Source organism: Lycorma delicatula, chromosome 3 (genome assembly GCF_047948215.1).
Source record: "Lycorma delicatula isolate Av1 chromosome 3, ASM4794821v1, whole genome shotgun sequence".
In the NCBI taxonomy this organism is placed as follows: Eukaryota; Metazoa; Arthropoda; class Insecta; order Hemiptera; family Fulgoridae; genus Lycorma; species Lycorma delicatula.
Window position 1 is genome coordinate 52,010,172 of NC_134457.1, and position 15,802 is coordinate 52,025,973.

The 15,802-nt window shown below is 28.5% G+C and overlaps 1 protein-coding gene across 1 annotated transcript in view; it reads left to right on the forward strand.

The window, feature by feature from the left end:
• Positions 1–15,802, forward strand: part of Ltn1 (E3 ubiquitin-protein ligase listerin) — a 101,720-nt gene that overhangs the window by 966 nt on the left and 84,952 nt on the right. Inside the window, exons 2-3 of the mRNA XM_075359820.1 lie at positions 2,860–3,054; positions 8,887–9,036. Coding sequence (XP_075215935.1) covers positions 2,860–3,054; positions 8,887–9,036 — 345 coding nt within the window. The remainder of the gene's footprint in view (positions 1–2,859; positions 3,055–8,886; positions 9,037–15,802) is intronic.

The window sequence follows — 15,802 nt, forward strand, 5'->3', positions numbered from 1 at the left end:
AATTACAGTAGCAAATATTTTACATTTTTATAATCAAAGAAATATTGGTATAACGACAAAATTTCTTTGTTATTGAATTTTTATGTGTTCAAACGAAACAATATGCCTATTTAATCCATCATGGAGCTTCACAAAACATAACCAATACTATTAAATACTGACTTAAATACTGACTCAATTAATGTAACCATTTGTTTCAAAAACCTTAGAGCTAATTATCAGCTCATTCATTTGAGTCTGATGGAAGGTTATAATGATAACTGTCTTAAAAACTTAGGAAACGCCCTAATTATAATTGAACAGCATATTTTATCAGTGTTATAATTTATTTATTTTTTGTCAACTATAGTGTATTATTGTTCACAGCCCATCAAAAGGCAAAATCTTAGCACCCTCTTGCAATATAAAAATTACAAATTCATTAAATTTCACTAACAAAAACTACTACATGAACAGTAAAACAAAAAAACAGGCATTATACAGTAATTGACAAATTAATTCACATATAAATAAAGCAGGAGAACTTTAAGAAGGTAGTCAAAATTATATTTTTTGTGTTGAATTTAAATGGATTTTTCAAAAAGTCATTTTATTTAACTCACTTTTTTTTTAACTTCCGGGACCATTGTCAGGTATTGCCTCAGAGGATAAGATGAATGATTTGTAGTGTGTGAAAATGCTATACCTGATTGGGGTTTGAACCCAGGACCTCTGAATAAAAGGCTGAGACGCTACCGCTCATGCCATGGAGGCCGGCATGTAACTCACATTGTAAAAATATTAATTTTTTTTTTATTAAATTATATCAATGTTAAAATTTTTCCATTTTAAGAGTTTTAGTAAGGAATGTTTTAATTTCTATAGAGAATAAGATAATACAATTAATTAAAATAAATATTCATTAGAAGATGATTTATTGTTTAAAATCTGATGAGTTAATAAGAAATTAATTATTTTAGTAAGAAATTAACTGACTAAGAATGAGCATTTGACCAAGCATCTGTATTTCTTAAGCATCTATTGGGAATTTGAGTGTTGCAATTGCCTGCAGATTACTACTTATGACTTATCAAGGATACTGATTTGTCTTTAATTGTTACCGGATTTATTTGAAAATGTATTTCTTTTTTTTATCTTATTATTACCTTATTTCATCTTGGACTGTAAAATATGTATTATATTTATCTAATTAATAGATGTGATTAGAACTGTGTGTTAAAAATTGACTGTATATGCAAAACTGTTTAGTAATTATTTGGAGTGATAGTTGACTAGAGTAGTTAGTAAGTTTGGTAATTTATTATAACTTTAATGGAAGCCTAAGGTTCTTTAAGCTGAATACAGTAGTATGTTATATAAAAATAGTTGTTTTTCTATCCTTGTGAGAGTAATATTATTTCTCTCGAGCAGTAATTCATATAAGCATAATTAATATTTTTAGTTATGATGACAAGCTTAGAATTTTATTAGTATAAAGTGAAATGATACAACTTGAGTTTGTTACAGTTTAAATTTGATTATTTTTTACAGCACAATAAAATGTTCCAATTTAGCCCTTTGTTCTAACCACTTCACACTTTCCAACCTGTTTTATTATCATGGTCATGGTTCATTATATTCTGGAATGAAAAGTGCCAAACTTATAACTCTGTTAAAGGGAATTTTATAATGTGAGACGCTGACCTTTGATTGTATTTTACATAAAGGAATTTCAGAACTAGGAAAAGAACATTTCAATATATTTAAGTTATTGAAAATTTCTTTAACCTACATAAAGTAACAGATTTGTAATTTTTATTTAATGGTGCTATACCTCTAGTACTTTCTTTCTTTTTCCTGTTTAGCCTCCAGTAACTACCATTTAGATAATTCTTCAGAGGATGAATGAGGATGATATGTATGAGTGTAAATGAAGTATAGTCTTGTACATTCTCAGTATGACCATTCCTGAGATGTGTGGTTAATTGAAACCCAACCGCCAAAGAACACTTGTATCCACGATCTAGTATTCAAATCCGTGTAAAAATAACTGGCTTTACTAGGACTAGAACGCTGTAACTCTCGACTTCCAAATCAGCTGATTTGGGAAGATGCGTTAACCACTAGACCAACCCAGTGGGTTTATACCTCTAGTACTGGAAAATTAAAAAAAAAAGAAGAAAATAACTATATTATGTAATGCCATTACATTACATGAAAATATCTCCAGATTTTAAATGTTAAAATTTCTAATATTTAACTGCAAGAAATTTAAAATTATTGTTAAATTTGAAAGTGTAAAATTCAGCATTGTAATTTTTTAAACATTAATTTTGTGGATTGTTCTTAATTATTTTTGTTATTTTTATTATGTTTTGAACATACCTGTTTAAAATAATCCTGGTGGCTATGTGGCTAATAAAGAAATGTGTTATTAGTGTTTTAACTTGTAATATATTGTTTTAAATATTTATTTTATTTATATATTGTAAATATATTTGTTTGTTAGAATTATAAATTTTCTTTAGTTGTATACTATGAGACTTGAGTTAAAATACATAAACTAAAATATAATTTTTTATGAAGCTCTGTGTCAGGTCTAATTAAATTTAATGGAAACATTAACAAGTGTTTTGCAACAAATAAAACATTAATTAGTTAATGAAGACATTAACTATTATTAATGGGAAACTTAATGTCTGGGTGATTTACAATCTTTTTTATAAATTTTGAAAAATGTATTTTCCTTAATTTCAGTCTTATATACAGTATAACTTTAAATGTTCTTCGAAGTAAATAATATTTGATCATGAAAAGAAACATTTGGATTTTTGTTTGTTCTAATTAGTTTTAACTTTTTTATTTTTTTTTAATTAACAGCCATCAAGCAGTGGTCGTAGTGCTGAACTTCTTGGAACAAATGTCTCATCATTTGTTGGCTTCTCAGCGTTTAAAGAAGGTGGATATGTTCCAGCATTGCCTGGATTCAGTGATGAAATTTATGCAAACATTAATCCAAATTTTCATCTTGTCCTGAAAAAGATGAATAAAAAAGATTCTGTTACAAAATTAAAGGTAAATTTTATATATTTTTATCAAATAATTTTCATATAACAATTTGTTTTTATTTTAACATATTGAATGCATTCATTATCATATTACAACAGCCTGTTCATGCCACTCAACCATTGTACTATAATGCATCCTTTCCATGCTAGTTTCTATATCTGTTTTCTCATCCAGGAGTGAAATTAACCTCACTCTTCTGGTGTTGCTCATTATATTTAGTACCAGTTATACTTTTCACCAATGCAGTCTGTTTTTTGTTAACTTTTTTTACTTCATGGCTAGTTGCATCCGATTTTGTGGTTAGTATTTTTCTATTTTTCATATTGTATTCAATATTCACAGGAAACTGTTTTGTAGTTATATTTTTGTATATATTTATACATAAAATTATGTTTTACTAATAAATGTCATCCAAATGTTAAAGTATGGTCAAAATATTACAAAAAAATTATAATTATAAATGTATTTTTTCATTAATTTTTTTATTTAGCGAAGTTTGTCTATAATTCAATTCTGTATATTAGAGCATAATTATATAGCTTTCAGTTGGAGTTAAAAATTTGTTGCTTCCTATAGTTCATCCCTTCTAGTCCTTTCATTCCCCTTCATGATCCAATTTTCCCTCACCTGTCTTTTATCTGTTTCAACTTCAATTCATTCTCCTTTCCAATCCACTTTATGTAATCCTGATCATCCCATCCACTGGTCCCCAAACCCATCTTCCCCTTGCCCTAACTTTAGCTTCTTTGGTTAAACTGGTTCAAAAAAATAAAAATTCTTAGCGGGAATGTATAATTTTCTCATCTTATACTCACTGAAGAGTTCTTCCAGTTGTTAGTAAAGGAGACCAATGTTTTGCTTGCTGAAGTATTATTTCTTTGACAAGGTGTAAATATAAGGGGCTTAGTTATAAATTTAAAGATTATCAGCAGGAGAAATAGAAATGTTTTAGGGCCCTTTGTTCTGTGTGAGAATTAAATAGTTAGACTGGTAGAAAAATAGTGATAAATTCAATTTAGAATATTTTACCCAACAGTTCCTTTGTTCAAAATAAGGCCTCTTCTGGATTTCTTCATAATAACATAAAAGAAATCCTGGATCCAGGCATGAGTAAATGGTTCTGTGGAAGGCGAATATAACTGTTCTGTTAGTACATAGCAAATAAAATCCATAAGTACAGTAAAACATTGTACATGTAATAGAATCTATCCCAGTTCTTGTGACAAGAAATTGGTGGCCAAAAAAAAAAAAAATATTAATAGTCATAAAATTGGTGTTCAGGTTATTGGAGGAGGAAGGCTGATCAATTTATTTAGACAATTTTTACTATATTGACCTGGATTAACAAACATACATCACTGCTATTTTTCATCATGAAAGGGTAATTTCATTATGTGAAATGACTAAGATGGATCAATGTAAAGATGGTCATAGAAAGATACTGATGTGCTATGGTGAAAGGATAAAAAGGAATGTTTGTGTTCAGTGAATTTTCAGGGGATATGATTGAAACATCTTGATATCAAGGCAATACAAGTAAACTAGAAGCCATGATGAAGAATATAAGTACATGGAAGATATTAATAATGCAGATTGAAGCCTTTCTTAAAATATTTTACCACAAAATACCACTATGGTGGTAGAAAAAACTCTGATTTTGCACATTGGAGTTACTGATTCTAAATGCAGTTTTTTGTGTTGTCATTACAGGATATCAGTCTACTCTACCAGTTTGTATTTATTCTATTTGTCCTTCTTTGTAGAGCCACCTTTGTGGTTCAAATCTTCATCCAGCTGCTCTAGGGCTCTCAGAAATTTGAGCTTGCTCTTCAATCATATGCATTTTCCAAGGGTTTATGAAACCAAAGAAGACAACAGCAACAGGCTATTCATAAACACATTTATTGCTCACATATTTCAAAGACTAAAAAATAAATAAAGTTGTACAAAAATGCAGGACTGATATATGGAATGTTTTATTATATAACTTAATGATTCAGTTTTATTTGTTCATTTTATTACTGTTTTATAGATTTTTTTTTTTTTTAGTTTTTTGCAATTCCCAGTTTTAGGTTTTCATATTATTATTATTTTATTTTATTTTTATATTCTTGTAATTACTTTATCGCATCTGATTTTTTGTATTATTTACATTGTTGATTATAAAAATAAAATTAAAAAGAAGTTTTGCATAATTTATTGAGTGTGTAACCAAGATCACTTCACTGTTACAGTTCTTTTATTATATTTATGTTTATTTATAAATGGTACTTCATAATTGCATAGTGTAATCAGTCCGGCCCACAAGTGTTGTCATAATTACAACATGCTCTTAAGTTTAGAAAATAAATAAATTCATTGTTATTCCAAATTATTTTAATTATATAAAAATAGGTCTTTCTAAAAGAAATTTCCGTACTTGAAGATAGCTTAAATTCAGAGGATGAGTTGAAATTGTTAAGAAATCTGCCCTTTTGTTCTTTCATTCACAATTGCAAAGTATTTTAAAGTAAAATTATTAAGCAAGCATTTGTGAAACATAGAATCTATGTGCAGTGTTAATAGCTGATTAATTCATTTATAAGTTATGTTTTTAAAAAGTCTATTTTGTTATTTATATATGCTGATTGTTTTCTGTTCTTGTTTAGAAATAATACATATGTTGTTTATAATACATATTTTTTTAATAAAAAAAAAAATAGCATAGGTTTTTCTTACAAAGAACCAAATAATTTTTAATAAGGTTTTATGATTCAAAATAGAAATTTTAGAAATAACTAGTTTAATAATGTTTGTTTATTTAAAAAAAAGAAATAATATCCATATTAATATATATTAAACCAAAAATGGAATGTCTGTGTGTATGTTTGTTTTGTAAATTTCCATAAAAAGACATTTTTATATTGAAATTTTCATATTGAATTTACATAGCTATTAAATTATCAAAATTCTGCAATCATTAATGAGTAAAAGTCTCAAACTTACAGAGAATGTTATTTTACATGTCATGTTATGTCATTTGTCACGCAACAGTTTTTTTAAATTAAATCAAGCATGATCACATGCATGATTTGAGGCTTTTACCGTAAAGGTTGAATTTAGTATCTGGTGTATTTAAATTGGTTCATTGACCTTGTAACTTTGAGTTAGTAGCTGAAGGAATTCTTTTTGCACTATTTTTTCATATAAGCAATTAATGAATCTTCATTTTAGAGACTAATATTTATCCCTGCTCTCTATGTTACTATGTTATTAAATAATACTTTTATAGAAGTGAATAATTGGTATGATTTTTTTTTTACCTACATATTATGTGCTATTTATAAACTAATTCAAAATACCTTTCAGTTAGAAGGATTTATATATTTAAATTTGTGCCGATAATGTAGATTTTTTTTATAAAATGTTTGCTCTGTATCAAGCGAAAGTGATGTAAGAATTTATAAGAATTTGTTAAGCATGAACTTAACTAGATGTAATTTACACAATTGATATTTTAGCAAAACTTGTAAAATTTATAGCATAACATTAAAATTTTTTATACAGATTTGAATGAAATGAAAGTGATTTCATATGAAAACATGGTTTATCAATACTTGCTGAAAGCTGTGGGGCTAAAGTTATTCTGGGGAATAACTTGCTAAGATGTCCCTGTCAGGAAATCCAAAAATGTCATTTACTAATTGGATCTATGAAACTTTCAGATTCATATAAGGTAACAATAGTAAAATTCCATGTCCTATATAATTTTTCTTTTAAAAGGAAATTATTAAAAGCCATAAATATCAATTTTTCAGGACTGTTAGGTGTAAACTGTGCACTGTTGCTTATGTATACATATTTTCAGCTTTTTGTAATCAGTAAAAATCTCATGTCATCATATTTGAATAATTAATAAGATTCTTACTAAATAATTGAATATATATTTATATATTATCCAGTAGTTTAGGTTTAGAATAAAATGAATGAATTCTCTACTACAAAAATATGACTTCCCAACTACTTATTAGTGAAATGTTGTATACACCTCATAAGAAAACTTGATCATATCTCATGAGAAAAGTAAAGATGCAGATGCCTACCGATGAAGGTAGGTTTGTGATGTTTCATTTCTTACATAAAACATGTTTGTAATGTTTTACTTATAATGTAAGTCGTTCTTGTTCTAATTCCCACATTTCTTGTCTCATTGAAACAAAAGATATCTAAAATACTATAGAAAAAAAATAGATTTTTTTGTTATTTTCAAACTCAATTCTAAATTTGTATACATCTTAATACAGACATTATTCATTACTTTCAATTAAAAATTATGAAAAGAAATTGTTAAATTTGTTTAAAAGATAAAATTTATTTTTAATGCAGTTAAATTGTATAATGTTTAAAATTCAACTAAAATACTAGGTAATATATATAACTCAGCTGTAAAATAACAGGTAATTTCTGTTGTTTTTTTTTTTTTTTTGTTGATAGACTTAAAAATATCCAACTGTACTTAAATAAATTACTTGCTAAAAATTTGTTTGTAGCCCTTTACTTTGGATACTGTATCTGGTTATAATATAAAATAACCAAAAAAGTATGTTAAACTTATGTATTATGATATACCGCTTTCATTCTTTTGGCATATTTGTTTTGATAGACTAGAAGGAAACGATAAAGACTTGTATTTGCCAGATAATTAATTATGATAATCGCGTGAACAGATAAAACATTTTTCACAGTAACACAAATAAACAATATATATTATGAACATTTCTAAAACGATAGTGTCATATTGCATTAGTCACTAACATTTGAATATATACAAGTTACATGCATTGAAATCATTCATGAAAACTTTTTAATCTTTTTTGTTTTATAAAACCTGCAAAGTGAAAAAACAGTTTTCTAAATATTGTACAGTAAATTAGTATATAACAAGGTGTAAACCAGGTGATACTGAAATGGGATTGGATGGAGTTAAACAGTTAAATGACTTTGAAAAAAAAGTCAGTTTTTTCCCATTTTAAATAAAATTATTTTTATTAATATTAATTTTAATTAACATGTGAATTAATATAACTACACAGGAATCATGTTTGCAAAAGTTAGTTGAACTTTTTAAGTACGTGCATTTGTTTGGATAACTGGTTTGCATTCTTGAAACTGCATGAGTAATTTCAGTTTTATATATGACATCCAATTTTTAGCGAAGTTCAGTGAATTTCAAAATAAAAATGAAGAGAAAGAAGGATTTTTAGAATGTCTAACTTGTTTAAGATTTAAATAATTTATCTACTTGGTTTGGGTTGATTTAATGTTTACAGATTACAGAAAGTTGAAATCGCACATTGAAGTATACTGCTAACTAATTCTATTGCTAACATGAAACGTTGAGCTTGTTTTAGGTCTCTTGTAATTACTTTACCAAAAGAAAAGGAAAAGTATAGGTTATTACATGAAGAAATGGAAAGTATTTCAACACTTGTTCTACTAGTGAAAATAAAGAAAAAAATTAATAAAAAACTGCTTTGAAAATATTTTGTTTCTGAGTTAAGAGCTAGCAAAACATTTTGTCCTGGTTTCTGCTCTAGGGTAAAATGAGCCATTCTAAAAATTTGTGGAACTTAATTAAGGACTGAATTTGGTGATTTCATGGTTATTGAACTGAAATGTTAAACAGGACATGAATAAATAGGTCCCAGAACTGTATCTAATCAGTTTTGAGAAAATTTATATTAAATACAAAAAATCATTGTCACAAAATCAATTTTTTAGATTTAATAATTATTTTCAGCTGCTTATTTACCTTTATTTTCTTAATATCAGTATTCTAACTATTGTTTCATTTTTCAGGCATTAAATGAATTTGGGCAGTTATGTTCAGAATCAGAACCAGCTGCTGTAAAAGCAGTCCTGCCATTTTGGCCTCGTTTATATTGTGTTTTGGCAAGTGATACTGAACATCGTGTTAGAGAGGCTGCACACAATGCTCACAGGGCTGTTGTAAGTATTTTTTATAGTTCATCTTACGAAACATTAAGGGAGATAATTAATTTTTGCGTAACTCATATTTTTGCCTTTTTTTATTCTTTACTTAATGTTATACAAAGACTTTACACAGCAGCGTCAAAATTAGTCTAAACACATAGAATTTTTTGTTTATTTCTGTGTTTTGGTTACATTGCTTGACCACATCCATTCTTTAAGTTGTTTGTAATGTGAGGTTAATGTTGTTTTGTTATTTAATAATTTGCATGTTATAAATAGTGTTTTGTAAGTCTTATTTTGTTTTCTATTACAATTCATAATTTTTGTTCTGTGTGTCTTGAATATACAAGGCTTATTCAAATATATATTGGTATTTTGCTATGCAGACTGAGGAAGAACAGTAAATGTGGTAGGGGGATGCAGGTAATTAGTAGGATATATGTGGAGGGGAGCAATTGGCCAGCTATGCTCATAGCTCATATTTCCTTGTCAGCATCAGAATATCTGAGCAGAAGGTCCAATGTGCAACAAATCTGTTTTCTCACCAATGAAGGTTCAAATCTTATGAAATTTTGACTCGACTCCAGGCGCAGTTCAGAGATCTGAACTGCGCCTGTCAAAAACTCTGAACCCTGTCAAAAACTCAAATGTTTGATTGGGTCAGAAAATTTTGAAGTGGTGTGATGTGTGAGTAGAGAATGAAAGTTACGAATGTTGTCTGCGGACCAGCATCAGTAATGACAACATTCAGGCTATTGAATAAAATAAAAAAAATAGGCAAAAAGTTAATACCAAAATAAAATACTCACAAAATGTTCTATATGTTAGAAAAGCATCAGATGAAAATACATCACCAGCTCAAATCCAATAATCAGTTATCATCCCCAGAAAAAAATGTTCTAGGGTTGTTTCACATTTGAAGACTTTTGTTCACTAATTACCTCAGAGGTGGGAATAATTGTTGGGAGTGTGAATACAATGATGTAAAGGACAAAGACCTTTTCAACAAAGGTAGGAGTATCAAAGCTAGTATCTTGAAAAGAGATGGGTATATCAAGATTCTGAAGGGAAGGGTGACAACACCTCCAAAGAAAATTGCCATAATGCCATAATGCCAAAAAAGTAGGACAGTTTTTTGAAGAATGAAATATTAATGTGCTCCCATGCCCATGCTACTCCCCAAACTTAAACCCAATTGAAAATTTTTGGGCAATAGTCAAAAAATGACTCAAAAATGAATTGTACTACAAAAATTGACCTCATTAACGCAATAATATTGGTTTCACAATGAAGAAATCAAAAATATGTATAGTAAATCTGTTGAATCAATGCCAAATCATGTATATGAAGTGATGAAGAGTGAAGGACATTAATTACTAGATATTCACAAATTGTATAGGTATGATTTTTTTTTCTAAATAGTTACTTTTTAATAACATCTGTGTTCGGATTAATTTGCATGCTACTGTATATGAATTTTAATAAGAAAAATTATGTGAATAAAATTAGTGTTGAGAAATGCAGATCATTATTGATGTCTGAATTTATGTCTTTTGATTTTGATGTAGTGGTCAGAAATCTCTATATTGATAGAAACCGTATTACTATTATTTAATATGTAATAATCTGATTGTTATAGGATTTCCAAAAACAATATGGCTAAGTATTTTTATTATTCAGTTAAATATTAATGTTTTAAATCAACTAGATAATATATTTCATCACTACTTTGAGTAAATGACCTGTGCTCTCTGCAATTCTTCTCTTTAACATTGTAACTACTTCTGTTATTGTCATTTTGGCTTGAATGTTTACTTTATTTCTACTTTTCGACTTCTATAAGTTATTGCAACCTGATCCAATAAAAAAAATTGTACAATTATAAATTATTGTTCAGTCATTAGTGGTATGGTGACTTTCCAGCCATTTACAGTGTACAGGTATTTTACACTGTCAAATTGGATGGTGTGCTTGATTAAAAGTACAGTACTGTATTTATTTCTGCAGCTGAGAATTTGAATGATTCATTGTTACATCTTCTCCATTTTTTCTATGGTTGTGAAAGTTAGACCCTTAATCTAAGTATGGAGAAGAGACTTAATGCTTTTGAAAAGTATTTGTATTGTCGTCTCTTGTGCATACCTTGGGTTCTGAAAATTTTAAATAATGAAGTTCTTCATTGGATGAGGAAGCAAAAAGAACTGCTGCCCACTATAAAGGAAAGAAAGACTCAATATCTAGGGCACATTATGAGAAGCGAGAGGTTACCAGTTGTTACAACTCATAATTGAAGGGAAGATACAAGGTAAAAAATCTGTTACGAGGCGGAAGAATTCATGGCTGAAGGATATTTGAAGATTGTACAACTGCACGTTGGAGGAAGCTTTCCATGCTACAGCATCATGTTTGGAGCTGACTACGTGGGCCACCGACCGTAAGTAGAGTAGAGGGCGCTTAAAAGAAGAAGAAGAAGAAGAAGAAGTATATTTATTTCTCTCTCTCTTTTATAATGTAATTTTTAATATTGGCCACTTCTAACATAACCTAACCTTAGTGTCAGTACCTGTGAACAATTGGCTTTATTGAACCAATGTTCTCCCCTTTTAGGTTGTAGTGCCAAGTTATGAGTATATTTCCATAAATAGGGATTGTCAGGTAAATAAAAGTATGATCAAAAAATCTAGTATGTGTGATAATTTGTAAATGGTAAGAAGATAGTAGGCTCTTCATCAAGCTGCTGTCATCGTATCATTGTCCACATTTCCACTAGGCACACTCTCTATTAGATAAATAAATTCTTGCATGGAAATTAATTGAACTGAACTGAAAGTTTTATAGTAATAGAATAACTTTAATTAAACGTTTTAAAGGTAAGTATCTGCTTATTGTAGATTGAGCTCTAATAAAAGTAAGAATACATATTTGTTAGTCTTGACAAAAAGTATCATGACGTACAAGAAAATGACTTAAAGATTATTTCATGATCTTAGAAAAAACTGTTGTCCAATTTTGCCTTCATATTTTGATAAAAATAGTAGGAGGAGAGAAAGTGTGGTTTGGCTTAATGCTAAATTTAGTGGCAGAAAATTTCCAATTTTGTTAATATTTAAAATGAAAAGACTTCCAAAAAACTAATAGCTGCATAGAGTGATTATGCTTGTAAGTTGAAAGAATGAGTGGTATATTAATTAAAGATTAATTAGATGCCATATGACAAAGAGGAAACAGTTTTCATGGGCTTCATATAAGAGAAGCTTGGTGAAGGAAAAAACTAAATTATAATGTGATTGTTGCTGAAAATGAATGCTTGTATGAAAAATCTTTCTCCTTTATTATAATATTATACTTGCAATCCTTTTCTGTAGAGCAATCTTCAGTGTGCTTCACTTTCATTCACAGTGTTGAAATTGTATTTACACTCATTTGTGATTATAATAAATTAATTAAAAAGCTCGTAATAGTATTTTGAATAATAATTAGTCATAACATAACATCAAATAATGATAATAATCAGTATTTTAAATAAATAATAATACAATATTTTAATCTATAATAGTTTGAAACTACAATCACATTAATATTAAATAGATCTAGGGAACCCTAATCCTTAAGATCAGTAAATCAGTACTGGTGTTATTGCACCTAATATCTAAAACAGTTCATAATCATATAATGTATAATATAGATCTGAAATCATAATTAAATTAATATAAATTAGGTGGTAAATATTAATACAATATTTATGAGCATGTTAACAGTCATATTATAAGAACAATAGTATGAAAAAAATTAAATCAGTAAAAAATATTACTTAAAAATATTATTTAAATCAATCATTTGAGATTGATAATAGGTACAATTTATGCACAGGTCATTTTAATGGACCCACTAACCCATTGGCTCTACCGTCGATTGGCTCTAACCCATTGATTTTACAAAACTGCTCCCATCTCATTGGTGAGACTCAGTTCTCTTGTCTCTAAGTTACTTTACCAATCAATTGGGATCTAATGCTACTAAATTCATTATAAATACATGTGTTCATGTCTTTTCTCTCTAGATGTCATGTGGTTTTGGTCTAAGGCTATTTGCAGTCTCACTGCAAATAGCCTTAGACAGAAGCATTTGGGTGTGGTCATTGTGTACTTGTTCTATCTTTGTGTTAGATTTTCATTGTTTTTTATATTTATTTTATTAAGTTTAGTAGTTCTGTTTTTATTAGTTTTGAAGATTCATTAATTGTGATTAATTCTTATTATCTATTATATATTCTTACTTGAAATGGTCAATCAGCCAACTTGTTCACGTGAAATAATACCGGAGAATAAAATTGAAAAGCTTCTAAATTGTTTGTATCACAAAGTGAATTTTCTGAAAATGAATTAACTGACAATGAACTTGTGAATTGGGAACCCTTCTTATAATTTATCTAACAATGATGATTTAGAGACATCTTACTCTAGTGGTCGAAACATGCCTGATATGCATGTATTTATCAGTTGTCACCATAAGATATGTCAGTCCAAGTTCAAACGTTTCATATGTGATTTATGGTTAGATCAGCCTTCAATCCAATCTATTGCATTTACTGGAAATAGTGTTTTCTTTGTGATTTAGAAAGTAAAACCCTTGGATATTTTCAATATTCTGTTTGATAATAAATTTTATGACTTAATTATAAGAGAAACAAATCTACATGCCAAGACTGTTTTTCTTTCTTCTAGCATGACTGAACATTCACGCGTTGCAAAATGGAAAGATATAACAACAGATGAGTTAAAAATATTTTTGGGCTTGTTATTTCACATGAGAATTATTAAAATAAACAAACTGGAAGATTATTGGAGGACAGATCCATTGTTTCAAATCCAATTTTCAAAAAAATGTTGAGAAATAAATTATTGTTAATATTGAGAACACTTCATTTCAGTCCAGCAAATGATTCGCGTACACATGATGTGACTGACAGATTAGGAAAGGTTTGTCCTGTCATTTTGTACTTTAATAATAAATGTCAGAAATTTATTATCCTACGCAACAATTATCATTAGATGAATCTAATACTATGGTGTGAAGGTTTACATGATTACCGAGTCTGTTAGACCTGTTCTAAATCTTCTAGTATATACTGGCGCTGGCAACAAAGAAGTTTAGGATATGGGTAATACCAAGAAAGTTGTTTTAAAACTTACAGAACCTTTCTTAGACTGCGGATGCAGTTTGTATATAGACCAACTTTTACACAAGTGTAGTTCTAACTAAAGAACTTCTGCAAAGAAAAACACTGTTAACTGGTACTGTTAGGATCAACAGATCTGGAAACCCATGTGACATGTTATAAGCAAACTAAAGAAGGGTGAAATGAAAGTGATGAATAAACAGTGGGGTATCAATTTTGAAATTGAAGGATAAAAGAGATGTGACGTTGATTTGAAGGCATAACGAGGGTCACAAACCGATATGGAAAGCAAATGCAGAAGCTTTTAGTAATTGCACAATATAAAAACTATATGGATGAAATTGATCACATTGATCAGATGTTGGCATATTATACATGTGAACGCAAAACAATTTGTTGATATAAAAAAGTTGCCATCCATGTATTTCAGTTACTTCTGCTTTACAATAGATATGGAAGTGAGAAATTAAATTATAATTTTATTCTTAAAATAATTAAAGGCTTAATAAAAAATAAAGACAATGAAATAAGTATATTATCCAGACGTGCACATATGGCTGATCACATGCCTAAACAAATTGAAAAAAAACAACAAAAGACGGCAGAGTAGCTGGACTAAGATGTAGAATGTGTAGCAAGCTTGGGAAAAAACAACTGACAAGTTATTTTTATCCCAAATGTGCAGATGAGCCTGAACTTTGCCCAGATTGCCTTCAAAATTTTCATATATAAAAATGCTTATAAAATTATAAAAATCATGGCCTTGAATAATTAAAATGCAGTAAATGAATATTGTGTTTATTATTTATTTATTCCTTTAACGTTTTATTGTTAAAACTGCTTAAAAACAATGAGGAAAATCAAACGAAAATTCAAAGTATAATGAACTTTAACCTACTAACTTCAAAGCATTGGTTGTATTGTGGGTTGCATACTTTATTTGCAAAACACTTTGGAGAATGCCACCGTATCACCAGTGAGACTTCGCTTTTTATGTCCAAATTAGCATGTATATGAATGTATTGACAATAGAAAAAAATAGTTAATGGAGGGAATAAAAAGTGGCATTTACTTAAAAACTTCCAGTTATAGCATGGCAGTGAAATCATAATTAAATTAATACAAATATGTTAGGTTATAAATATTAATATAATATTTATAAGCACGTTATCAGTCATATTATAAGAACAATAGTATGAAAATAATTAAATCAATAAAAAATATTATTTAAATCAATCATTTGGGATTGGTAAGTTATAATTTATACACAGGTCTTTTTAATGGACCATTAACTGTTTGTAAATCAACAACTCTTACTAGGTTGTCAGTGCCTGGGTAAAGCTGGATGACAATTTCATGTTTCCAATGCGTGAGTGAAGAATTTTCATTGGTAACTATTACTAAATCTGCAACACAAAGATTACGGGAAGTAAAATTCCATTTATTGCATTGCTGTAAGTAATCTAAATAGTTCTTAGACCATCGTCTCCAGATAGATTGTATAAATTTTCAGAGTAATTGCCAACAACCTAAGTGATTAATTTTAATTTTTTAGTAATTAGGTTCAGGTAAGGAAGTGAGTAGTAGACCATCTTATGAGAA